At 38.1% G+C, this 26,894-nt stretch overlaps 1 protein-coding gene across 1 annotated transcript in view; it reads right to left on the bottom strand.

The window, feature by feature from the left end:
• The window catches only part of RBM25 (RNA binding motif protein 25), a 61,556-nt gene that overhangs the window by 9,597 nt on the left and 25,065 nt on the right, over nt 1-26,894 (bottom strand). Inside the window, exons 6-14 of the mRNA XM_078448048.2 lie at nt 24,177-24,337; nt 14,924-15,109; nt 13,496-13,549; nt 13,175-13,258; nt 9,370-9,656; nt 7,558-7,780; nt 7,167-7,256; nt 4,570-4,643; nt 1,774-1,924 (exon numbers count right to left, since the gene is read on the bottom strand). Coding sequence (XP_078304174.1) covers nt 1,774-1,924; nt 4,570-4,643; nt 7,167-7,256; nt 7,558-7,780; nt 9,370-9,656; nt 13,175-13,258; nt 13,496-13,549; nt 14,924-15,109; nt 24,177-24,337 — 1,310 coding nt within the window. The remainder of the gene's footprint in view (nt 1-1,773; nt 1,925-4,569; nt 4,644-7,166; nt 7,257-7,557; nt 7,781-9,369; nt 9,657-13,174; nt 13,259-13,495; nt 13,550-14,923; nt 15,110-24,176; nt 24,338-26,894) is intronic.

Genomic DNA, 26,894 nt, shown 5'->3' with positions numbered 1-26,894 from the left:
AAGCCCTGCATCGGACTCCAAGCTGGGAGTTGAGCCTGCTTAAGACTCTCTTCCCCTCCCCAACCCACACTTTAATAAATAAATAAAAATAAAGCCTATATATCAAAATGAACACTCTCTCTGAAATCATGAAAGATCCCACTCTCTCTCTCTCTCTCTCTCTCTCTCTCACACACACACACACACACACACACACACACAATAACCATTAAAAGCATTATAAAAACTTGAGTGAACAGATCAATAATTTCTCTTAAGCATGAAACAGAAAAACAGGGCAAAAAGATCCTTAACTATGTAACAATTAATAATTGGTGCATGACATGACTCAACGCCATAAAACTATCAACTTACAAAGTAGGACAATGACAACTAAACAATGTAAGGCATTCAAACTCACTGACAGAGAATCAAAACATAAAAACACACCTAATCTGAATGTTACAATAGTAAGGACTTAAAAAACTAACAACACACTACGATGGTCAAGGTATGAAAAAAAGACATAAAGGCTATACACTGGCAAAATTCTGGGTGGAAGATTATGCTCTATTTAAAGGCACATTAGAAAATAGCATGTAAATTATAATCCCATTTACAAAACTTATCTGAGTAGGATATATATATGCCAGTGTGATGACATTTAAAAAGCAACCACAAATCATGGCACCTGGGTGGCTCAGTTGATTAAGCGTCTGACTCTTGATTTCGGCTCAGGTCATGATCTCACAGTTTGTGAGTTCGAGCCTAGAGTGGGCTCCACGCTGATACCACAGAGCTTGATTGGGATTCTAGCTCTCCTCTCTCTGTGCCCCTCCCCCTGCTCATGCACTCTCTCAAAATAAACATTAAAAAAAAGTTTACAATACTATTAGCTTCATAATATATTAAGAACTAAGCACTTTTCTAAAGTGACACACTGTTCTTTTTTTTTTTTTTTTTTTTTTTTAAAGAGAGAAAGAACACCAGCTGTAGAGGGAAAGAAAATCTCAAACAGGCTCCACGCCCTGTGCAGATCAGGTCACAGGGCTCAATCTGACAACCCTGGGCTCATGACCTGAGCTGAAATCAAGAGTCAGACGCTTAACTGATGGAGCCACCCAGGTGCCCAACACACTCTATTCTTAAAAGAAAGGGATATGCTATATCCTATAACAAAGTCATTTCCTCTTTTTTTAAAATGTTTTTATCTTTTTAATGTTTACTTATTTTTGAGAGAAAGAGACAGAGCATGAGCGGAGAAAGGGCAGAGAGAGAGAGGGAGACAGAATCCAAAGCAGGGTCCAGGCTGTGAGCTGTCAGTACAGAGCACGACATGGGGCTCGAACTCGCAAATTGTGATATCATGACTTGAGCCAAAGTCAGATGCTCAACTGACTGAGCCACCCGGGCACCCCTGTTTTCCTTTTAAAGTGAAAAGTTGTTCATGAAAACATCTTCAATTTATTTAAGAAATAAAAGATTTCAGGTGGCAATGAGAGAAGGAACTCAACCCACAAAAGTCAGGAAGTGTCAACGCACATTACAGCAAGGACAGATTATTATAAATGTTTTCTTAGATGACATTCCTTTAACTTAGGTAATATTCACAGAAATTAAGGAAGAAAACAGCTGGAAGATGTTTAGAATTAACGTTGTAAATCAACTAACACTGGTGATTTGTATGATAGAATAAAGAAAAAGACAATATCCTCCCCAAAACCAGCAAGATACATGAAACATAAGCTGCATCTCCCTTATAAGAATACTGTTGTGAATGTTATATTATCTCACCCTCTGGAGCTCTGCGTCTGGATCCGGGTGTCCTTCAGCCAGAAGGCGCTGCCTGATTTCCTCTAGCTCTTCCTTCTCTCTTTTCCTGTCCCGTTCATCTGCTTCCATTTCCTTTTCCCTATCACGCAATCTTTTCTGAAGAGCGCTTCCTCTGCAAAAGTAAAACATAACAGGCCTTAACATTCACATCAGCCAATAAACCTAACAGAAGTATCTTCTCCAGAAGTATCTTCTTTAAATACTAAAAGCTATATGATAAGAGAATGAAAAATGTGTTACTGTTCTTTATCTGCAGAACACCAACACCCAAGACAATGTGCTACCTGGTAATGTTTAATAAGGAAACACTGTCTTCTCATTTACCACCATGACTCATTCTTAAGTCATTTTATTTATTTGTTCATTTTTAAGTTTATCTTGAGAGGGAGAGAACATGAGTGCAAGAGCAGGGAAAGGGCAGTGTGTGAGGAAGAGAGAGAATCACAAGTAGGCTCAGTGCTTACTCGGGGAGGGATCGATCTCAGGAACCATGTGATCACGACCGGAGCTGAGATCAAGAGTCAGCACTTAATTGACTGAGCCACTCAGATGCCTCAAGTCATTTTAAATAAGTATCTAAAACAAGTAGAAAAGCAGTTTTCAGATGAAAGAAAGCTCTCATTTTGTACTTATTACAGAGAGAAACCCCGACACATAACTTGTGTTCTTTTGGATGCCAAGTTGTGAAAAATTAATACAAGGAGTAGTAATACCATGAAGAATAGTTCTTTTTTTTAATATTTGTTTATTTTTAAGAGAAAGAGACAAAGCGTGAGCGGGGGAGGGGCAGAGACAGAGGAAGACACAGAATCCGAAGCAGGCTCCAGGCTCTGAGCAGTCAGCATAGAGCCTGATGCAGGGCTCGAACCCACGAACCATGAGATCATGACCTGAGCTGAAGTCAGAGGCTTAACCGACTGAGCCACCCAGTCGCCCCGTTCTTTATCTTCAATTTAAATCAATTCTTTCCATAATGGAAAACATCCTAGAAGGAAGCAGTGCAGAATCAACAGAAAACAGAGATTCTCCCTACCCAGCAGTTTATTATATATCCCAGAATGTTGAAATTCTATAATACTGATTTTACAATTCAATAATTTACTGACTTTTTTTCCCTTTTCTAAAAAGTCAAATCCTTGGCGTGCACTTAAGTTGCTAATTCCAGGGGCACCTGGGTGGCTGAGTTAGTTAAGCGTCCAACTTGGGCTCAGGTCATGATCTCTCAGTATGTGAGTTCGAGCCCCGCATCGGGATCTGTGCTGACAGCTCAGAGCCTGGAGCCTGCTTCGGATTCTGTGTCTCTGTCTCTGCCCCCCTCCCCCACTTGTGCTCGGTCTCTATCAAAAATAAATAAAATGTAAAAAAAAAAAAAAAAAAAAAAAAAAAAAAAAAAAATTGTTAATTCCAATGTTTTAATTATGTGCAGTAAGTATATTAAAATTATACATTAAATGCCTTCCCTACATGCCTGGATCACGTTAGGTACAGGAGATAAAAAAAAAAAAATCACAATATTGTCCATAGTTTCAGGGAAATTATAGTTTGGGATGGAGGAAGGAGAACAAAGCAAACAAATTTACACTACTGTCACAGCACTAAAATTAGAGTAGTTTATTATTATTTTTTAATGTTTACTTTTGAAAGAGACAGCACAAGTGGGGGAGGGCACACAGCAGGGGAGACACAGAACCCAAAGCAGGCTCCAGGCTCTGAGCTGTCAGCACAGAGCCCAATGCAGGGCTCGAACCCACGAACGGTGAGATCATGACCCAAGCTGAATTCGGACCCTAAACTGAGCCTCCCAGGCGCCCCTAAAATAAGAGTAGTTTAGAAATGCCATGGGAACATGACTTTACAGGAGGAGGAAAGGTAGGCTTTACAACCATCACTTCAGAAAAATATGTCAATTGGGCAGTGGATGGGATGGTGTTTGGTTGGCTTTGTAACATTCTTAAAATCCTTGAAGACAAAAATTTTTAGACCACCTTAAATAGTTATTACTAGCTATTGGGGTGCCCGGGTGGTTCAGTGGGTTAAGCGTCCAACTTCTTCAGCTCAGGTCATGATCTCGTGGTCCCTGTGTTTGAGCCCCGCCTCGAGCTTTGTACAGACAGCTCGGAACCTGCTTCTGATTCTGTGTCTCCCACTCTCTCTGACCCTCCCCCACTCTTGCTCTGTCTCACTCTCAAAAATGAACGTTAAAAAAATTTAAAAAACAAAAACTAGTTATAACTTGTTATAAAAACTGGACCTCTTGGGGCGCCTGGGTGGCGCAGTCGGTTAAGCGTCCGACTTCAGCCAGGTCACGATCTCGCGGTCCGTGAGTTCGAGCCCCGCGTCAGGCTCTGGGCTGATGGCTCGGAGCCTGGAGCCTGTTTCCGATTCTGTGTCTCCCTCTCTCTCTGCCCCTCCCCCGTTCATGCTCTGTCTCTCTCTGTCCCAAAAATAAATAAAACACGTTGAAAAAAAAATTAAAAAAAAAAAAAAAAAAAAAAACTGGACCTCTTTAAAACACATGAAAAAAGTTAAGCGGTTTTAATACTATTATGGACACCCCCCAAAAAAGATAGAATTGTTGATCTCTTTCCAACAGTTCTCCCCTGTACTCCCCAAAACAACATATCAAATATGGGGGTGATTACAAGGTAGAACATGCAGATTTTCTTTATTATCCCACTGAGTGAACCTGTCTGCTCTGGTAGGGAACATAAGGCTAATAATACTAAAAGATGAGCTCATAAAGCAAGGCGTCTTTACCTGTAATATTTGGGATCATCTCTATCGTCATCATAATCTTCTAAGAATTCTTTTAGTCGTTTAGCTTCTTTTGCCTGTGAGAAAATTGAAGACAAAGTGTACAAAATTAACATGTGGGTAATGTTAGGTTACCCCCTTAAAAGGTCATATTTGTTAGCCCCTCCTCCTTTCTTGGGAAATAGATTTTTCTCATCCATATCACTTGAATACTATAATTCTCGTGTACTTGATCTATTTAATTTAAATAACATTAGATATATTCTATCCTTTACTCTTGAAACAAGTCAGATTTAGGACTTATCCTTGCAAAAAGCACATACAGTATGCCACATATAGTATTTACTCCCTGAATATAATCTTCAACATACGGTAATGAAACTTGAGCATATGAAGAAACAAAATTGTAAGCTATTTTATAGAATCTATTAAAAAAAAAAAAATTCTACATTTCATTTGTAGGGGTATTATGCTATAGAAAGCAGTTTTTATAAAATGTAGAATTGAAAATCCAAATCATGTTCACGCATAAAAATCTAGGGGTGCCTGGGTGGCTCAGTCAGTTAAGCGTCCAACTCTTAACTTTGGCTCAGGTCATGATCTCAAGGTTCATAAGATCAAGCCCCACATTGGGCTATGTGCTGGACATGGAGTCTGCTTAAGGTTCTCCCCACCTCACCCCCGTCACTCCCCCACTTGCGCATGCGCACGCTTTCCCTCAATCAATCAATCAATCAATGTAATACCTATCTAACTCTTAGTGCACAAACCATTAAAGTATAGGACTCTCTTATTTTTGGAATTTCAAATATAATTATTATATTTAATAGCACTTACAGGTAACAATTACATAAAGCTATACAATATAAGTAAATAAATATTTACTTAGAATTTATATTCTCATCTATTATATCAACAACTTTTGTATCTACGTACAAAGCAGATAATGCTAGGCTTCTAAATATAGTAAAAGTTCATTATTTTGACTAAAGTAAAATTTTAATAATTTCATCCAGTTCAAATGTTACCTCTCTGTAAAAACCTACTTAACCTAACCATCTATCCGTCACAAATTCCTACCCCCAGACAGAATTAGTCATTCTTTCTGTACTCCCTAAATACTGTAAACACACATTTACCATACCTTAAACACTCACACATACACTACAGTAACTACCTGCCTAAAGTTAGAAGTAATAGTTACTCTTGTGTGCCCAGTACCCAGCACAAGCCCAAGGCTGGGATATAATGTACACACAAAATGGGTCAAATAAACGAAAACAGGCTGTCAGGTAGAAACGACAAAATTTACAAATATCTAAATAAACACAGGATGGTGCATGAGGCACATACTAAAAATACAAACATAAGTTACCAGTCTTGAGGAGTAGAAACTTTCACTTTTTACATCATATACTTGTTACTCGCTTATGTTTATATAATGAGCACGTAACTGCTTTTGTAACTGGACTTTTTTAAAGCTCTCAAAGAATAATAGGAAATTTTTCTCTAGAAAGACAGATTTCAGATTTGCTTGTTAAGAAGCAGAATCACTTCAAATCTATTCCACCATGTTGTTCGTGGCAAACATTTCTTATTTTAATTGTTTCTCACTATATTATTCTCTTCCTATTTTCTAACCTAGCGATGAGAAAGAAATTCCAGAATGGGAGCACCAATTCAGGAGAACTAAAATTACGTTCATTCTCTGGCATTATGGATCTACTACACAGAAAACCCATACTATCTATCTAGTTGCTGCATGCACCCTCTTTTGGTTACTTACAAATACTCCCTCTATGTTTCATGTTCAAAAGCTACTTGAAAATTCCTAACTTCTGTGAAGTTTTTGGAAGAATAATCTCCAAACTGGAGATAAAGAAACCTTCGTGAAATTCTGGCAAAGACAGAACACATGGAACATGCCACTAAAACAAATACTATATAAAATCTTTTGTCATTCTACTTAGTAATGGCCTATGCGAACTGCTTTACTATTATCGTTTATCAAATAGCATGAATGCAAAATGTAAGGTTCATTTTTATGATTATCATGTATTTAAAAGAAACAGAGCATAAGGAAAAAAGTAATTCATAGATACTATATACTGAAGATAATAATTTTGATTTATAAAAACAGAGGTCTTTCTTTACACTGTATGTTAACTGGGATTTAAATAAAAACATCAAGAGGGAAAAAAAAAACAGGTCTTCTCATGGCACGATTCCCTTCATCCACATATACTACACCAATACAGAACAGTATCAATGCCTCTTCAAATTCAAATGTTGCAGATTCTTAATCAAAGAATGTTCTATAACTAATCATTTTACACATTCCTCCTCTATGACAGATTTACTTCAGTGGTATTGCCAAAAGGTAATTTTGTTTATAGGCAGCAAAAATGTGAAAAGTAAGAGTAAGAAAGATTTTGGTGGTCTGGAATTGTCTGAAGATTACTTGAAATATGTAAAAATTAAGTTATCTATACTGAGAGCTTATACATTTTAATTATAAAGTTACTTCTAATTCTAGTTAATGGTAAAGAATTTGATCTGCTTTTTATTTGAAAAATCACTTATCAACCTAGAATAATTACCATTTCTCTTCTTCTTTCTTCTTCTCTTTCGGCCTCCTTCTCATACTCCCGGGTTTTCTTCCGTTCTCTGATTTCCCAATTCTTAAGGCGCTAAAAAAAAAATTGCCAAAGCTTCACAAATGTAAGCAAAGGGCCCCAACATGTTTGACTAACTTACTGAGTAGCAAAGCTTTAAAACTGAAAGCATTTCAAGGTTTGGGAGTTCGACCCCACATCAGACTCTCTGCTGTCAACAAAAAGCTTGCTTCGAACCCTCTGTCCCCCACTACTCTCTCTCTCTCTGTCCCTCTCCTGTTCGCGCTTGCGCACGCGCACACTCTCTCAAAAATAAATAAACGTTAAAATTTTTTTTAACTAATTAAAAAAAATTTAAAGCATTTTCTCAATTTACCTCTTGGTAAGCAGCTTCTTTCTCGCGGAGTTTTCTTTCAAGTTTTCTTCGTTCATAAGCATCCTCTTCATCCTCTTCTCGGTCCCGCTTCTTGTCTTTCTCTCTCTCTCGTTCCCGTTCCCTTTCTCGCTCTCTCTCGCGCTCTCGTTCTCTTTCTCGTTCCCGTTCTCTCTCTCTCTCTCTTTCCCGCTCCCGTTCCCTTTCACGATCTCTGCTCTTTTCTCTATATAAACAAAAGATTTACAAAGTCTGTCAATCCCTCTGTTTTCCTTTAAAACCGAGGGAAAGGAGGACAACATATATTACAAAATACACAAAATCACAGGCCAGAATTTAGCATTTGATTTCTGCAGAATTGTAAACTCCTCTACATTCACCAGAAAGACACAATATAATTCTAGTCCCTAATTCTAAACTGCATTCTAAATTCAGCGTTAATGCTTATCAGTATTTCAGAAAACAGACAAACCCAGATATAAGAAATACCAAGGACAGGGGCGCCTGGGTGGCTCAGTTGGTTAAGCATCCAACTTCGGCTCAGGTCACGATCTCACAGTTTGTGAGTTCGAGCCCCGCGTCGGGCTCTGTGCTGACAGCTCGGAGCCTGGAGCCTGTTTCGGATTCTGTGTCTCCCTCTCTCTGACCCTCCCCCGTTCATGCTCTGTCTCTCTCTGTCTCAAAAATAAATAAATGTGAAAAAAAATTAAAAAAAAAAAAAAAAAAAGAAATACCAAGGACAAACAAGTTAAAAGATAGTCTACCCCACTAGTGATCAAAGAACATAAATGTTGGCAAAGATGTGGAGAGAAGAGCATTTTGGCATGTTGCATGGATAAATTATAACTGTATCTACCAGCAATGAAGTGTCCTCCAATATTTATGTCAAAGTGATAAAAAAAAAATTGCAGAATATATGTAGTATGATGCCATGGATCTCATTAAATACAAATAGATGTATGTACATAGTACATAAAACAATAGTTTATGTATTCATATCTGTAGTAAAAGTATGCTATTGTATATATGTCAAATTCTCAATAACGGTTACTCAAGAGGATAATGATTATTCCAGCAGAGGAAGTTAAAAGATTTTAATGCCCACTAAAGATTAAGGACACTGGATTTCTAGTTTCAGCAACTGGTGGACTAAAAGTGGACCTCCTTTTGGTTACAATCAGGTGAAAACCTACAACACAGAAATGTATTATCTGAAAACCAGCTTGGGGAAAAAAGGTGAGTTTTTCATCCTTCCCCACTTCCTTCCTTTGTTCATTTTTTCTTTACCTCATTCCTAAATAATTTAAGATGATTCATCAAATTCAACAAAATTAAGGAGAAAAATAATAAAACAAGGTGAAATTAACTAGAGAAGTCCTAAATAGAGAGTAAATTGAGAGCTGGGCCGGGCGGGGGAGTTGTGGCCATACAGCAGGCTACAGGACCACATACAGACATGAGTGGCTAAAAGCAGTGGTCCTAGAGCTGATTTCCCAGGACATGGGACCTCAATGAAATGGTAAATAGAAAAGATGCCCACCGACCCAGGGAGACAACAGGGACTCATGTCTTCCCAGAACACCGGGTGGAGAGTGGCTGCATTCTGGGTCCGTGTAAATCCTGGCTTCAGACAGTAATTAACTCTGAAGTTGAAAACCGTTACTTGAACCAATGCTTACGTGCGTGAGACAGTAAGCCAGGCATGCTCTGTGGCTAAGAAAATTCTCTCCTCACAGAAACATAAACAGTGTGGAGAGTAACAACGTACAGTTCTACTGAAGCAATCAGCAAACGGTAACTTCCACCAAGCCTTACCTTGATCGACTCCTGTCCTTATTCCGATCCGAGCTCCTTTCCCGATCGCGGTCCCGGTCTCTCTCGCGGTCTCGGTCCCGATCTCTCTCTTTAGTGCGGTCACGATCCCTATCCCGTTCTCGTTCCCGCTCCCGTTCCTTCTCCTTTTCTCGTTCACGTTCTCTTTCCCTTTCTCGTTCCCGTTCTCGCCTTTCTCGTTCCCTTTCACGCTCCCTCTCTCTTTCTCTCCGTTCTTTCTCAATTTCCTGTCTTTCTTTTTCCTTTTTGCCTTTCTCTTCTTCCAGTTTCTAGAAACCAATAAAAGTACTTTTAGAGTTAACTCTGTAGCTCCAGTATTCAGATATTTCCCGGCGCAATGCCCAATATGGGGAACAACAATAACCAAACCACTGGTACTTTAATATTAAGTACTTGTGGTTTTACTTGGCAAATTAAACTGAAGCAATCACAAGACTATATAGATTGCGTGCAAACCCAGATACTCTACACAGACCAGGAATCTCCAATCTTGGATGCTGGGAGATTGCGTCAAGTGTGGCTGGCCACTCAATGATTACGTAACAACTAAAATGACCATGAGGAATGTGGTGATTAAAAATAATATCTAGAAATACAATCACTTAGCTAAAATGTAATTCCTCTCATTATGAATTTCTGTAAACCAGTGCAACTACTGATTTACTACTGATACTAAATATAACCCCCAGACTTCCCATTACGTAAAAGGTTACTACTTGAAGGTTTTAAAGGGGAGGTGGGGGAGGAGAGTCAGGTCACTGTAATACAAATAATCTTCTACCCTCTGGTTTGCCCACCCTCCCAAAGATAAGCTGAATTCAGCCAAGATTTGCCCTAGTATCTCAATGGAAACATTTACTCCCACCATTACAAGATGGATAGCCCACCAAATACGAAAAGTTTGAAAATACACTCACTTCAAGCAAAAATGTACATAATTGTAATATTCTCATTTCACTTAATTTTAAAAGCAACATATTTATGCCCATTATGCCTATAAGACAATAAAAATATATCAACAGTGATAAATCCATCCTTGGAAGGAACGATTGCATATGAACTTACAGATGCTGTGCTAGGACATGGATCGCCAACACTGGATTAACCTTGCCTACAAGCTATGTTTCTGGGAGGAAGAGCAAGTACATGGTTCACAAATAAACCAAATAACAGAGTCAGACCAAGTTTGTACCCTGACAAGATTACCAGTGTACCACACGGTTTCTACACAAACTCCGAAAAAAAGAAAAAAAAGAAAAACCCAAACAGGAAAAACAAAACAAAAACAGAATACATTTATCCCTTTGGTTCCATGTTTAGTGTCACCGAAAAGAAATTTAAACTGCAACAATAAAATGTGCATTTTTTTTTTGTCTTTTCTCAGTCATGTAAAGCATTTAAAACAACTTTAAAAAGCAATCTTACCTGTCATACTCTTTTTCTCTCGCTCATGGTTCAGAGAACTGACAGAGGATTATGAAAGAGAAGCTAATGCATGAGAAATCAATATATTCAGCTGCTGTGCCAGTCTATATCAAAGGAGAATGTAGGCAAAGCCAAGACTGAATACACTGAAGTTACAAAGAGAAGAGAAAAGAAATGGTAGAAAGAGGACAGAAACTGAAAACTATTTAAAGGGGCAAATTAGAATGTCTGAAACAGTTCTAATGGACTATAAAAATTTGTATTGTAAAATGAGGCTAGACTACACAAAACTTACCTCAGTGTCATACACTTATAAAGAAATGTTTATTTCTGAGATAATAGATACTTACAGATCTATTTTAGCTGTTCCAATAATAATCTCTTTTGTAGGAGTTAATGTTTTTACTTTTGCTTATTCACTGCACTACTTCTTTTTTAGATGTATAGTTCCACTTAATGTAAATAATAATTTGTTTCAGAACTCATTTCAAAAGTTTTGTTCTAAGTAAATGAACAAGTGAGTGAATCTGGACCATACTAAATGCACTTCTAAAACAATCTATATGCAGTAGGTAGACACACACACACACACATATATATTTTAAGACAAACACTAGAGAAAGAGAATATGGAAGTGAGTCTAAAAGGATGTAAGAAAGTAATGAAATAATGAAGAGGAAAGGACAGGAAAAAAAAATCATAAATCTTACCTTAGTCTCTCTTCAGACTCGTCCGTGCTGTAAATGGACGCCCCCTGCCACGCTGATACCCTGACAGTCTGTGGTTATTTAATAAACTCATACCAAAACATGCAAAGGTTCACTGAGCTCATTTTTTGTTACTGGAGTTTCAAATGTCCCCTTTAACCATACCACCCAACAAAAAGAACTATATTTTGTTTTTATTTTGATCTTTTTTTAAAATACATTTTGGAAATTCAAAACATCCCCACCCCACCCCCCCCAACAACAGTGAAATAAGTCTAAGGCAGTCAAATGCCTGACAGCTTCTCAAACTCTGAAGCAAGTATCTTTTGAATTAATTTGTTAAAAACACAATTTCATCATACTTTACCAATGACATGACAGGGTTTAACAAATAACAACAAGGGGGTAAACCACACACACAACTGTATACCATTTTCAAGCTTACTCAGGCCCTGAATTTGCGTATTGAATCTAACCGAAAGTATCCCACAGTATCCCAAAAGTATCCCAACTAATGACTTCCCACAGACTACCATTTAAACTCAAAATTAATTTGGGAAAACTTTATTTGTGCTTTTAGATACTTAGTTCCCGGAGAAGCACTGTGTATGTGAGCTAGGGCTGGGCATCTGGATAATAAGTGTTCAGCAGCACTGATTCAATAGCATTAATTGTCAACTTGGGATTTGGAAAGCAGTAAGAAAAAAGAAGATCGTATGAAAGAAAAAATGAACACTTAACACTTCACTGAGTTAAAGATCACTCAGTATTTTGAGTAATAACCAGTAACATCTTATTATCTCTAACATGAAAATACATTTCATGCGATATTTGCATTTTACCGTCCATAAGCATCACCTTCAACACCAGCGAACACTCACAGATGCACTGTCATTGAGAGAAGCTTTCAATAGGCAAAACTCGTGAGTGGGATTTACTATGCACAAATACCCATTTCCAAGCCAGTTACCCCTTTGCATATTTTTCTGAGGGGGCATCCATAAATATAATAAAAAACAGAAGCTCATACTTACATCCTATTCCTTGTTACTTTCCAAGCTGAGAGTTTCATCTTGCATTAGTCACCATATGATCTCTATCATAATGGTGGGGGTCAATGAATAGATTAGCTTTATGGGAATTTACAGTTCTTCCATGCATCTAAAATTTGGTAAGTCTGGTAACCACTGACCTACTTTTTAAAATCTCCCCCTCTCAACTTAAATCTACACAAATATAAATCTTAAATTTCAATCTCGGCCCTAAAGCAAAGGTTTTCCTACGATTAAGTTAAATAAATGCCCCCAGCAATACACTACAGTGTAGGTTATCCTGCTGCCCCACTGAATCTAGTTTAAATCTGATCTTGATGTTTATGTTAAAATCTAAAAGTAAAATTAGCTTTTATTCATACTCAAGTGAGGTGACTGTAGAGTAGTCAGTAACTGCAACAACTAAGCACAATATGTCAAGGACCACTTTAAAATGGTATGGTCTTCTGTTTCTTTGTCTCTATCTAGATATTAATTAACCTATAAAAAGCATTTAAAATTATATTCTAATGTAATGTTGTTTTTTTTTTTTTTTTTTGTCTGTTTGCTTTGGATTCTGTAAAAAGTCTAGATTGGTATCAAGTGAAAAAACAAGAATACTACCTTGTGTGTGTCTCTGAATTTGCTGATCTCTCGGGATATCAGATCTCTTTTGTCTTCTTCCATTTCTATAGCATTTATATCCTCCTAAAAAAGATAGGGGGGAATAGGAGAGAACGCATTATAGATCAATCTACATCAATACAAATATATTAAAACTAGAAGTTAGATATTCTGTACACCTTACAAACAGATAGTAACTAAACAAACAGAACTTATATAGTAAGAAATCTAGTGATCTAAGTTAAATAATGAGATGTCAGATGAATAAGAATCACAAATCTGGCCATTAGCAGTAAACAGTCATTGTCAATGTAAACGAACCTTAGTGATGAGTGGATAAGGGATCAGTGGGGCCACTGGAAATCTACGGAAAATCTGCGGAAAAATCCACAAAGATTAAAAAAAAAAAAAAAAGCAATGAGTTAACATTACACTGCACAACAATGCTCTGTATGTTTATACTACAAGCAATGCAAGATTTCTGTGACATTTTCTTGATTTCAAATTACTTAATAAAAAAGATTTCACTCACTCTCTTTAATCCCTCCTGTCACCTACCACCTCCTCACCTTTCAATTCCCCCAGGCAATGGAATAAGCAAAGTCTCACTAGCAGGATTTTTTCCTCCAAACCCAGGAAAAAATCATACCAACAGTATTCACCCATAATTCCTACCATACAGCAGGATTTGATTCTTTCCTCCCAACCCATAACAAACAAATATGTCTAGTAATTTTTTCCCTTCCCATTAATGCTGGAAGAGGAAGAACAAACTCTAAAACATCAACTACCCTATGACTATCAATTCCCATTCCCAACAACTGGCATTTCACTAGACAGGTTTTTAAGGTCACATAAGGAAAAACAAGCCAAGTAATAAAAATGTATTTGTCCAGAAAGCTAATTGAAAACGAAATTCAAAATAAAATAAGGCACTGAAATTCAAAATAAAATGACTGTAACTACCCCTTCATTTTAAAAACTAGAGTGTATGTTTCACAGTACTCTTTCATGGCACATATAACCTGTGCATGTAAGATACTTCCAATATTTCAAAAAAATACTCCCCATAATTCTCTAAATTTATCCAAAGCAATGAATATTAAAAAAAAAACAAACATTTTCTTTCAACCTGGACTCCTTACTATTTAATTAGCTTAGGCAGGCAAAGAGTGGTAAATTAGAATACCCTGGGGAGGAGTGTTTCATCTTGTACTACTCTTTCACAGTCCTCCAGTTAGAAGTTCAATGGTGTTACTGTCCACAGAGGGAAATAAGCAGTAGTTTATAAGAAAACGTGGCTAAGAATCAAAGAATGGGTGAAAATCCTCAGTGAAGGACATCTGGTATCCTGCTTAGAGCAGGGATAGAACAATTATCAGGGAGTAAGACAAAGCAAAGCCAGCCCCTTCACGGCCGAAAAAACAAAAACAAAAAAACTTCCTTTGTCCCTTAGTACCAGCTTCTACTTCATGAGTTAAGGTTTTTTCTTTATGAAATTTGAATCCACAGATAAATACAAGCATCCATGCCAGTGCATTTCAAACACACAAAACAAACATTTTGGTAAAAAAAAATCATGAGTTACTTGATTAAACATGGTCAAATTAGGCTTAACTGTATATTGTTATAAATGCTAGTCATTTTATTTTCCCCTTGAAAGTGAAAATGAAATGAAAGCACAAGAGTGACACCATAAAAAGTAAACCGTAGAAATGACTCTGTTGTCAGAAATCAAATAACACATACGTCCTCCTTCTTTTCCTTCTTCTTCTTCCTAGGGTGAGAGTCAGATTCTTGTGAGGGGGCATTGAGCTCACTGGAGTATTCTCGAATTAAAACTTCAATGGCCCCTTTGATCATCTGATCTCTTCTCTTTGTCTCTTCATCTAAGGCTTCTTCATCATCATTAGTGACAGTTTCTGGCCTTGCATTCTTTAAAAAAAAAAAAAGGCAAATTCAGGGGCAGGAAGGCAGAAAAAAATAAAAAAAAAACAAGAAAATTAAAATCATTCTAAAACAAGGTAGTACACAAAACAAACATGTTTTTCTCCAAAACAGCATCTCTGTAGTCCGAGTAAATGCAGATTTGGTTTTGTTCTTAACTTCACAAAACTAAACTTCATTTGACTTACTGATTTTTCTCAGATACTGATACTTTATCATTTTCTTTTGCTTTCTTCCTTTAATAGCTAATATTCTGACCCCCAACCAGTTGCGGGAAGATTAAACCACAGGACTAACATAGTACACAAATACATCTGCAAAGCTTTCAGGTTTTCAGACTGTCTTGCTCAAATACTTCCACAAACTAACGATATTTACTACATTAACCAATTCAGACTTGAAAATTTAATTATGTGAAAAAAACAAAATACACTTGTACACACACTATGACAGCCACCATTACAGACACCATTTAAAATAAACAAAAGCAAAAAAAAATAGAAATAAAATAAACAAAAGCATGTGTAGGTTAAACAAATGAAAAACACTAGGTAGCTATATACAACAAAATGCAAGCATAAAAAAAAAAAAAAAAGACAAAACGCAAGCATCAGATAGGCCAGGGGCTGAAACAACTGCATCTCTTTTCCCCTTCTGCTTTCTATAATGTGGAAATACCACTTAAAAAAAAACCAGGTACTTATACTCTAAGAAGGAACCAACTCTAAATACTACATAAGTCTTTCTCCCATGACTTGCACATGTAGTATTACAAAAAATAAAAACACAAAATTCATGTTGTAATGCTTCTCGCAAGTAACTATTTGCAGGATTTATTACTTTTTAATATTTATTTATTTATGAGAGAGTGTGCACAAGCGGGGAAGGGGCAGGAAGGGGTTGGGGGGGAGGGGGGTTGGGGGGGTGGCGGACACAGAATCTGAAGAAGGCTCCAGGCTCTGGGCTGTTAGCACAGAGCCTGACATGAGGGCTTGAACCCACGAACTGTGAGATCATGACCTGAGCCAAAGTCGGACACTTAACCAACTGAGCCACCCACGTGTCCCTAGGACTTTATTATATTTTAAAAGAAAACTAGACTAATTGTGTTGATGTGAAAAAAAAAAAAAAATTACTGACTTCTAACGTACTATAATTCTTTTTGTTTTTATCTTAGTTCTATTTTAAAAGGTACCTGGTAAAGGAATTAATTCAATTCAAACTACAAAATTTAACCATATATATTTAAGTTTTTTTGTTTGTTTGTTTGTTTTTTAGTAATCTCTACACCCAACATGGGGCTCGAACTCACGACCTCGAGATCAAAAATCACTTGCTCTTCCAACTGAACAAGCCAGGTGTTCCCAAACTACAAAATTTAGAGAATGACCTCAAAATTTTGGGTAATTTCCAGGTACTCTCAGTCTTTTCTTAAAACTAGGAAAAATAGAAAAGTATGACAAGCAAAAACATAAAGATGTATACAAAAACTTTTGTAATTTAAAACTGTACACACACATGCCTCAAAGTAATTATCTATTTACTTGGTAAACATGTTGTTATGTGTTTTCAGATTCAAATAAGAACAATGCTCTTCTGCATAAATGCTGGCTCTTGGTCACAATGCATACAACTATTCAAGGTAAGTTTCACGTCTTGTGGCTCCTTAATATAACTTAGTGATGTCAGATTTCATAATTCTGAAAGCAACCTTCAATGGATACTTCTTCAACAGGCAATTTTTTTTTTTTTTTTTAACAGCTCACAACCCTGAGATCAAGAAGACCTGAGCTGAGATCAAGAGTCAGGACACTTACTGACCAAGTCACCCAGGCACCCAACAGGCATTTATTTCTTAAATTAATTTTCTCAACAAATTTTTTTTTCATTAGGAAAAAATTTTTTTAAGTAATCTCTACATGCAAAACGGGGCTCGAATTCAAACCCCGAGGTCAAGAGTTGCATGCTCTACCGACTGAACCAGCCAAGTGCCCCCTGGCTCAACAAATTAAGAGATTACTATCTGCAAGGTAGGTACTATGCTAGGTGGCAAAAAATTCAATATGGGAAAAAGAAATGACCTTGCCCTTAAGTATTTAGTAAATAGGATAAGAAGTTACGATACAGGTAACTTCAAGTTAAGTTATAAAGTGTGGTATAAAACTAACCACTCGAAGTTCCTCACTTTCCCAAACCTGCCTCTTGACCCAATCTTGCGCCAACTTTTTACTTGGTTATCTTGGATAAAGAAGCTTTACGCAAGAACAGTAATTAAACTTAAAATTTATTTACCAAAAACACTGTAATCTATAACTGTGGTGATGTGTTTTTACTTTAAATCGATAATATATGGCAATAAGTTCTCTGTGCAGCATTCACTAAAATCCCTTCAGTAATGCTCTGCTTCTTCACAGGTCTTTTTTGTTTTTTTAATAATTTCTTTAAGTTTATTTATTTTGAGAGAGACAGCATGAGCGGGGGAGGGGCATAGAGAGAGAATCCCAAGTAGGCTCTACACTGTCAGCACAGAGCCACCAGGTGCCCTCTCCACAGGTTTTAAATTAAATAATTAACCTGCCAGTAAGTTGCCACTGAAACTGTAGGTCCGGAGACACACATGAACCATTTCAACCCAAATCCTCAACTGCTGAGACCTAAATTCTGTATTATGAAAATACCTTTGGGGTGCCTGGGTGGCTCAGTCGGTTAAGTTCTGACTTCGGCTCAGGTCATGATCTCACAGTTCTTGGGTTTGAGCCCTACATCAGGCTCCACACTGACAGTACAGATTTGAGCCCCTCTCCCTCTGCCCCTCTCCCACATGCGTGCACCCTGCCCTATTTCTCTCTCTCTCTCAAAATAAACTTAAAAAAAAAAGAGAGAGAAAGAAAACACACTTTCTGAGAGACCATCAAGTCTGTCTTTAGCATTTCCCCTACATTCTAAACTCCTTTCCACGAACCCTCTACATCTCCATCCTTTCCTAAGCATAAGACTAGAAGTAGGGTTATAAATCTGAAGGCCTGGTCATTTAAAAATACTCAGAAGCCCCTGAGGTCCCTCCCACCACCATCCCAAATCAAATTTAAATATTAGTATAGCTGGTCTTACCTAAGTTAGGAGTAAAGCATTTGAAATGAATTCACACCTTATGAATGACTACCGTCCTCTGATCTACAGAGAAAATGTACATTTTTAGGGGCACCTGGGTGGTTCAGTCAGTTAAGTACCTGTCTCTTGGTTTCAGATCAGGTCACGATCTCACAGTTCATGGGTTCGAACCCCACATCAGGCTCCATGCTGATGGTGCAGAGCCTACTCGGGATTCTCTTATCTCCCTCCTTCTCTGCCCCTTCCCCCACTTGCTCGCATGCTCACTCACTCATTCTACCTCAAATAAAGTTAAAATTTTTAAAAAAAATTTTGTTAATATTTATTTATTTTTGACAGAGACAGACACAGAGCATGAGCGGGGGAGGGGCAGAGAGAGAGGGAGATACAGAACTCGAAGCAGGCTCAGGCTCCAAGCTGTCAGCACAGAGCCCGACGTGGGGCTCAAACTCACAACTGTGAGATCATGAGCTGAGCCGAAACCGGGACGCTCAACCGACTGAGCCACCCAGGCGCCCCTAAAGTTAAAAATTTTTTTAAAAATGTGTATTTTTAGAAGGAAAGCTTATTAGCCCAAATCTCTTCACCAATTGTTAATGTAAGAAAACCAAAAATAACCAGACATATCATGGAAGGAAAAGTTCTTTTTGGTTTCAACTTAAGGTCTACTTCAGGGTCTTCAACCACACACAATTTTCTGATTTCCAGTTTTTTCTTCACTTCAGAAACAGAAAGCACGTTCAGTAACACTGAGCGCCAAAAGATGAGGGGGTTAGCAGTACAAGAGGACCACAGAAACCAACTGAATATCTGAGAGGTTTATGTGGCCCACCTATTTAGCTCTTTTCAGAGGAATTAAAAGCTTCAATAGTAAAGCTACTGGTAGTAAAGCTGAAAAACACCTCTTCCAGGCTCACTCTTTGGCACTGACTTGGTTTTGACTCTAGGGTCCAAAACAAGAACTTCTTTGGGAACTTAAGTAAAAGCAGAGCACTTTCTTTTGAGAAAATGTAGATTCAACCAGACTAATCTCCAGCAAAGATGTAAAAATTAAAGATGTCCCTATCTGCAGCATGCATCCTCAATTAAAATGCAATGCCAAGAGGCTCTGTCCAGAGATTATCTGTACTTCCAACACTGGTCGGAAGTTTTTTTTTTTTTTTTAGTTTATTTTGAGAGGGAGAGAGCAAGTGGGGGAGGGCAAGAGAGAAAGGGGTAGAGAGAGAATCCCAATCAGGCTCCGAAATGTCAGCACAGAGCCCAAAGCACAGCTTGAACCCACGAACCATGAGATCATGACCTAAGTTAATGTCAGACACTTAACCAAATGAGCCACCCAGGCACCTCCAGAAGTCATTCTTGAATGTGTGGTTAACCACTACTTGTGACGATCAAGCAGATCTCTCTACTCCTAATTGTTACTCCTGAACAGCCAGAAAGCAACAGGGCATGAACTACACCAGTATGGCTACCCCAAAAGGAATACTTTTACTAATGGCCAAAGATTGTTTCTACAAATTCTGCAAAATCTATATGAAAACTTTCAATCAAGCTGTTAGACAAGACACATAATTCCTCTTGAAATTCTGGGTGAAAGTGCTTACTTCTGCAGCACATATACTAAAATTCTGGGTCAAGAAAAATCTCTCTCTTTCGGGGGCGCCTGGGTGGCGCAGTCAGTTAAGCGTCCGACTTCAGCCAGGTCACGATCTCGCGGTCCGTTGAGTTCGAGCCCCGCGTCAGGCTCTGGGCTGATGGCTTGGAGCCTGGAGCCTGTTTCCGATTCTGTGTCTCCCTCTCTCTCTGCCCCTCCCCCGTTCATGCTCAGTCTCTCTCTGTCCCAAAAATAAATAAAAAAAAAAAAAAAAAAAGAAAAATCTCTCTCTTTCTAGACAAACTTGTGTTTCTTTTCTTTCTTACCCAATAAGAACTATACAACTAATTGTGCTTTGTCTTCTGCTTGGGAATCAGGAAAATGCCTGAATACATTATCATAGGAGTTCCTCAATGTCTCATTTTCTTTTTTGAGAGACAGCACAAGTGAGTAAAGGGCAGAGAAAGACGAGAGGGAATCCCAGGGAGGGCAGAGAGAGAAAAAGGGAGACGGGGAGAGAAGCAGGGCTAACCCGAAGTGGGGCTCATGCTCACCCCAAGCGGGGCACGACCTCGCCCAAAGTGGGGCTCAAGCTTCACTGGATACGGGACTCGAACTCAGAACAGTGAGATCATGACCTGAGCCATCCTTAAAAACGGAGCCATCCAGGCACCCACTCCATGTCTCATTCTTGTATCATCCATCTTAGGTCAGTTTTCTACACTTCTCCACAACAATCAACAATAAAGAAGAACAACTATTTGTTCTCATATTTTATCTTGAAAAATCATGACAAATCTGTAATCTACTCCATAATAGTTACATTTACTTAAAAGTTATTTGAAAAAAATGATCTGATAAAAATATCTGAGAAGATCAAAAATTATCTGATCAGCATTGCTTTTTCTTTTCACCAATACTGTTGAGTAAGTTGCCATTCTAGGAAACTATGCCCTATCTTGTGACTTCAAGTATCTCTGGGCACTATGCCAAATCCACCCAGACGGCAGGTCTGTGAATGTTTTAAATTTCATCTTACCTGAAATAATTGTTCTGTTTTTATTGGAGGTGGCTACAATTCTATTCTTAAAGATACAAACAGATTTAAATTATGGTTCCTCTCACTAATAGTGATTACAAATTAAATCAAAGTCTCAACTGTGCATTTCCTTATACAAATAAAGTGATTTGCTTCACGTACAGAGTACACGATCTGCAAATGCTACAAATTAAACCACCTCACCAGCTAATGATTAAACACAGGGAAAAAAAGAAAGACACCCAGAGAATTATATAAAAACTGTGAAGACATTAAATCCATGCTTTATTTTAACTAAGAATTCAGTTATCACTGCAAGGAACATTTTAAAAGTCTTATTTTAGAGTTGTGGGTTTTTTTGGGAGAGAGACAGCGAGAACACAGGGCGCCCACGGGGGAGTGGCAGAGGGGGTGGGGGAAAGAATCCCAAGCAGGCTCCATGCTGACGGTGGGGCTCAAACTCTAACTGTGAGGTCGTGACCTGAGCCAAAATCAAGAGACAGGTGCTTAACCGACTGAGCCCCCAGGCTCCCCAGAGAGTTGGTTTTTTGATGTGACAGGAAACACTGTTGCTGTGAAATACAGCTTCTACTCCAGAGAAGCTGCATTTTATTATTTCTTTACAAAACTAGGTAAAGACAGTAAGATTACCAGGTGAGCAATGTAACTGCAACTGCCACTCAATAAATGAGCATCCCATTCTTGCTATGGGCAACATACTGTCCTAGGTTCTGCAGAGGTACAAGAGGAAGAGACACAGTCTGTGAGCTTATGGTCCTTCCTGTTTGTAATCAGACATGGAAATCAAACGGCACAAGGGGGATGAGAGACAGATACCAACAATATATGTTACAAAGCAGACTGTCCTAACACCAGTAAAAACCTGGAAACATAGATGGGAAGAGAGGAATTAATTCTGCCTGAGAGAAATCCAGGATAGGACTGACAAAGACTGTATGAATCAAGTAGCAATGTAATGAGATCTGGATAGAACTGCAACAGGGAGCTTGGATGGACAACAAGGACACGAGATGTCAGAAAAGCACAAAGGAAGTTCGTGGAGATATATGATTGACATGAGCAGAAGGATTGATGAGAGCAGCTAGAAAGGTAGACTGAACGAGCCTTGAATGCCATACTAAGAAGACAGGCTTTATACTATGAGAAATTCAAAACCATTAAGGATGTACGAGCACACAGTTGACATACTTATGTTTTAGAAATATAGGCGGTGCTAGAATAATCAGATGAGAGGAATGAAATCCAGAGAAATCAGTTGAAATTTACTAAAAGTCCAAGAAAAGGCAGAAGTAAAAAAAAGTCTATTTACAGAATACTGAGAATCAATCTCTATTTATGAAAGAAAAACAAATTCACATATTCCAATTAAAACTATATTCATCCATACAGAGAAAAAAGTCTGGAAGAATATGCAACAAAAACATATACAGGGGCTCCCAATGGTGATAGGATTATGGGTGCTACTGAATTTCTTCTTGAAATAGTTTGCTTTACACTGGGTGTTATATGAAAGTGATGGATCACCAAGTTCTACTTCTGAAACCAATACTACACTGTATATTAACTAACTTGAACTTAAATAAATTAAAAAGTAAAAAGTAAATAGATGTGTCTAGGCAGAACTCACAATAAATGCTGATTAAACTGTAAAAAAATTTTTTCAATGACGGCATGTACTTAAAATAACAGTTTGCTTTATAAAGGTTTTTTTTAACGCTTTTTTTAAGAGAGAGAGAGAAAAAGCATGCATGAGTGGGGGGAGGGGCAGAGAATCCAAACAAGGTTCCACAATGACAAGACAGACTAATGTGGGGCTCAAACTCATGAACCGCAAGATCATGACCTGAGCCAAAGTCGATGCTTAACGGACTGAGCTACCCACATGCCCCAAGATTTTATTTATTTTTTCTTAGTGTTTATTTATTGCTGAGAGACAGAGCGTGAGCAAGGGAGGGGCAGAGAGAGGGAGACACAGACTCCAAAGCAGGATCCAGGCTCTCAGCACAGAGCCTGATACAGGGCTTGAATCTACAAATCGCGATATCATGACCTGAACCAATGCCAGACGCTTAACCAACAGCCACCCAGGCTCCCCCCACGATTTTCTTAATAACATTTTCTGAGGTTTTGTTTGCTTGACAAAGAATATACAGTGTTTTTGTAAAGGAGGGAAGAGTAATACCAAGAAAGCTATTTCTATTTTGAATGACAATGAAAGCATAAGAGCAAAAACGCATTTTTGCTTTTGTAGAAGAAAGAAGGTAACAATAAATCCATTTTAAATCCATTCAAGTTTGAGATGCCAAAAGGAAATAGGAAATATACTCAGGTTTTAGCTATTTTTTGTTTTGCTGAAAGGGAGTAATGACGAATACATTACAACACATGAAAATTTCCTTCACTTTAGCTTCACTTAATATGGGACCCAACTGAGGAAAGTAGTAAGATTTATTTTCACTTATTTTAGAGCTTGTGGTTTTTTTTTGTTTTGTTTTGTTTTGTTTTTGAGAGCAAGAGAGAGCACACACTCATATGGGCGACGACAGAGGAAGAAGGAGAGACAAAATCCCAAGCATGCTCCACGCCCAGCATGGAGAGCCCAAAGCGGGGCTAAATCCCAAGACTCTGAGATCATGACCTAAGCCAAAATCAAGAGTCAGACACTCAACCAACTGAGCAACCCAGGCACCCAGAACCTGTGTGATTCTTTTTTTCTTTTAGTTTATTTTTATTTATTCTGAAAGAGAAATAGAGAGCAAGCAGGGGAGGGACAGAGAGAGGGAGACGGAATCTGTGCTGACAGCACAGAGCCTGACGTGGGGCTCCAACTCATGAACTGTGAGATCATGACCTGAGCCAAAGTCAAGACTTTGATGCCCAACTGACTGAGCCACACAGGTGCCCCAGAACCTGTGTACTTCTAAAACAGAGGGCAACTAATTAAAATTGTGTAAGCTGAACTATATTTTGTTGTACTTACTTACAAAGCTACCTTAATGAATTAGCTCTTAGGAACAGTCTGTACCAGTGTTTTTTCTGGCAACTTAACCTTGTCCAGCCTCCCTCACTACCTTTATCCTAACCTGGAACAAGCAAACCAACCATCATCTATCCCCTATGGGTAGATAAAAGACTTTGATAAACTGCAAAAATACCCTCCTGCTTTTAGCCACAAGTACATATTATGATGAGGATGATCTTGTGAAGCCCCATATTAGATTCCCTTATAAGAAGTACTTACACTGAAAGAGCACAGTAAGCCTAAAAAGACAGCACTATAAAAAACATACCCCATTAGAAGCTTTCTTTTTTGCTTTCCATTCATCCAGTTGTGCCTTTGTCTTTGCATCAACTTTAACAAGTAGTTTCTTCTCTCCAATCTGCAGGTCATGCAGTAACCTGAGCGCACGGAGGGTAGATTCAGGTTCCTTATACTCACAGAAGCCAAAGGCTAAAAATGGGTGTAAAGAATTCATCAAATATCAATAGTTATGAAAACACAGTATTTATGGAAAATTAAAATAATTAGAGACCAAATGTTTTTAATACCAAGATTTTTCACATTGTCACTCCTCTCTTTCCTTCAATTACCTTTGATTTTTTTTTAACACCCTCAAACCGAAAGAAAAAAAGAAAAACAGGAAAGAAAAATTCTAATCAGGGAAATTGTTACTTATTAGAAGTGCTGATAAAATATTTAGCAGAACCAGAAAATTTCATAATGGAGTCTTTTAATTATTTCCTGAATTCATTCCACCCAGACTTCCTAACAGTTAGCAACAATTATATGACATCAGGCTGCTTGAACCTGTTAAAGCTCTTTTCAACTCTGAGTCGTTACACTACAAAAGTACTGAACTTTTATCCTAGTTATGAGTCTAATTTTTGTGTCTGTTTCATTTTAGTAACTACTCTAAGCATTATTACCATGACTTTAAGCCAGAGATATTAAAACATAAATTTTAAAAGAGTAATCTAAAAATTTAAAGCAAAAAAACAAACGAATCCAAATATGTATACAGTTAAGGAAATAACCACACAGAAAGGAACTATTCTGAGTGATTTTAAATTTTTTTTCTTTTTTTTTAAATTTTTTTTTTTAAATGTTTATTTATTTTTGAGAGAGAGACAGAGTGTGAGCAGGGGAGGAGCAGAGAGAGAGGGAGACACAGAATCCGAAGCAGGCTCCAGGCTCTGAGCTGACAGCACAGAGGCTGATGTGGGGCTCAAACTCACGAACTGTGAGATCATGACCTGAGCTGAAGTCGGACAATTACCGACTGAGCCACCGAGGGGACCCTAAATTTTTTCTTTTAACGTTTATTTATTTTTGAGAGAGAGACAGAGTGAGTATGGGAGGGGCAGAGACAGAGGGAGACATAGAATCCGAAGGAGGCTCCAGGCTCTGAACTGTCAGCACAGAGCCCAATGCAGGGTTCAAACTCACAAACCGTGAGATCATGACCTAAGCCAAAGTCGGACACTTAGCCGACTGAGCCATCCAGGCACCCATCTTCTGAGCGCCATTAAAGCAGTAAATTTGACTTTAGATTTTTTAGTGTGATATATCATAAAGACAAAAGACCTGTCAACAGAAAACTTCTATCACCATATTGCTGATGAGTGTGGATGTTATTAGTCTTACATTGTTGCATATGAAATATGAGATGAACCAAGCCAGTGATTATTTAACAGTCTATCATCCCAATGTCCTTGAAACTCTAGATTCTCAGTATGGGAATACAGATATAACAGAAAAGCTTAAATAAAAACCGTTTAGTCCTGAATGTGAATTAACGTGCATTGGAAAAATGTAAAAGCAAAGACTAATAAACAAGTCTTGTAATGAATATACCTAATTGCCAGCTTGTGATTTTTAAAGCAATTTACCACTAAAAAAAACCCAGAGTTCCTTAAAGAAATGGCTGACCCTAAGTCTAGGACGGAAAAACTACTAGATAAGCTTAGATTCCAGATTCCAAATAACAAGGTAACTATTAAAAACAGGCTGGCGACAAAACCATTGGAAATCCAACTTGCAGAGGCGACTTAAGACAATTTAAGCTTCACTAGCAATAACGACAATAAATTCTTATTAAGTATAACAACAAACCGAATAGGCTTCAATCCTTAAGTTCACAATGGTTCTTTAAAAAAAAGTCACTGATGGGGCGCCTGGGTGGCTCAGTCGGTTAAGCGTCCGACTTCGGCTCAGGTCATGATCTCACAGCCCGTGGGTTCGAGCCCCACGTCGGGCTCTGTGCTAACAGCTCAGAGCCTGGAGCCTGCTTCAGATTCTGTGTCTCCTTCCTCTGACCCTCCCCTGTTCATGCTCTGTCTCTGTCTCAAAAATAAATAAAACATTAAAAAAAATAAAAAAAAAAAAAAAAGTCACTGCTGGGGCGCCTGGGTGTCTCAGTCTGTTAAGCGTTGGACTTTGGCTCAGGTCATGATCTCATGGTCCATGAGTTCAAGCCCTGCATCGGCCTCTGTGCTGACAGCTTAGAGCCTGGAGCCTGCTTCACATTCCATGTCTCCCTCTCTGTCTCCCCTCCCCAACTCATGCTCTCTCACTCTCTCTCTCAAAAATAAAGGTTAAAAAAATTTTTTTAATAAAATAAAATAAAAAAATAAAAAAGTCACTGCTAAAGAATGTTGAGGACACAAACTCATTGTTTTGAAAAAAAATCAAGGAACCAAAGCATTTACCCTGTTTTCCTTATATCAATTATACCTCTAACCAAATACTAGATGGAGATAGAGGTTTATTCTTACAGCAGTAGTCTAATAAAGACTTTTTAAAAATGTTTTTTAACATTTATTCATTTTTGAGACACGGGGTGGGGGGGGAGAGAGAGAGAGAAAGAAAGACAGACAGGGTGAGTGGAGGGGGGGCAGAGAGGGAGACACAGAATCTGAAACAGGCTCTGTGAGATCATAATCTGAGCTGACAGACACTTAACTGACTGAGCCACCCAGGTGCCTGATTTATTTTCCTTTTCTTTTCT

Source organism: Panthera onca, chromosome B3, assembly GCF_046562875.1.
Source record: "Panthera onca isolate mPanOnc1 chromosome B3, mPanOnc1 haplotype 2, whole genome shotgun sequence".
Classification (NCBI taxonomy): Eukaryota; Metazoa; Chordata; class Mammalia; order Carnivora; family Felidae; genus Panthera; species Panthera onca.
Note: the sequence above shows the minus strand (reverse complement) of the source record. Positions and strands in the feature narration are given on the sequence as shown.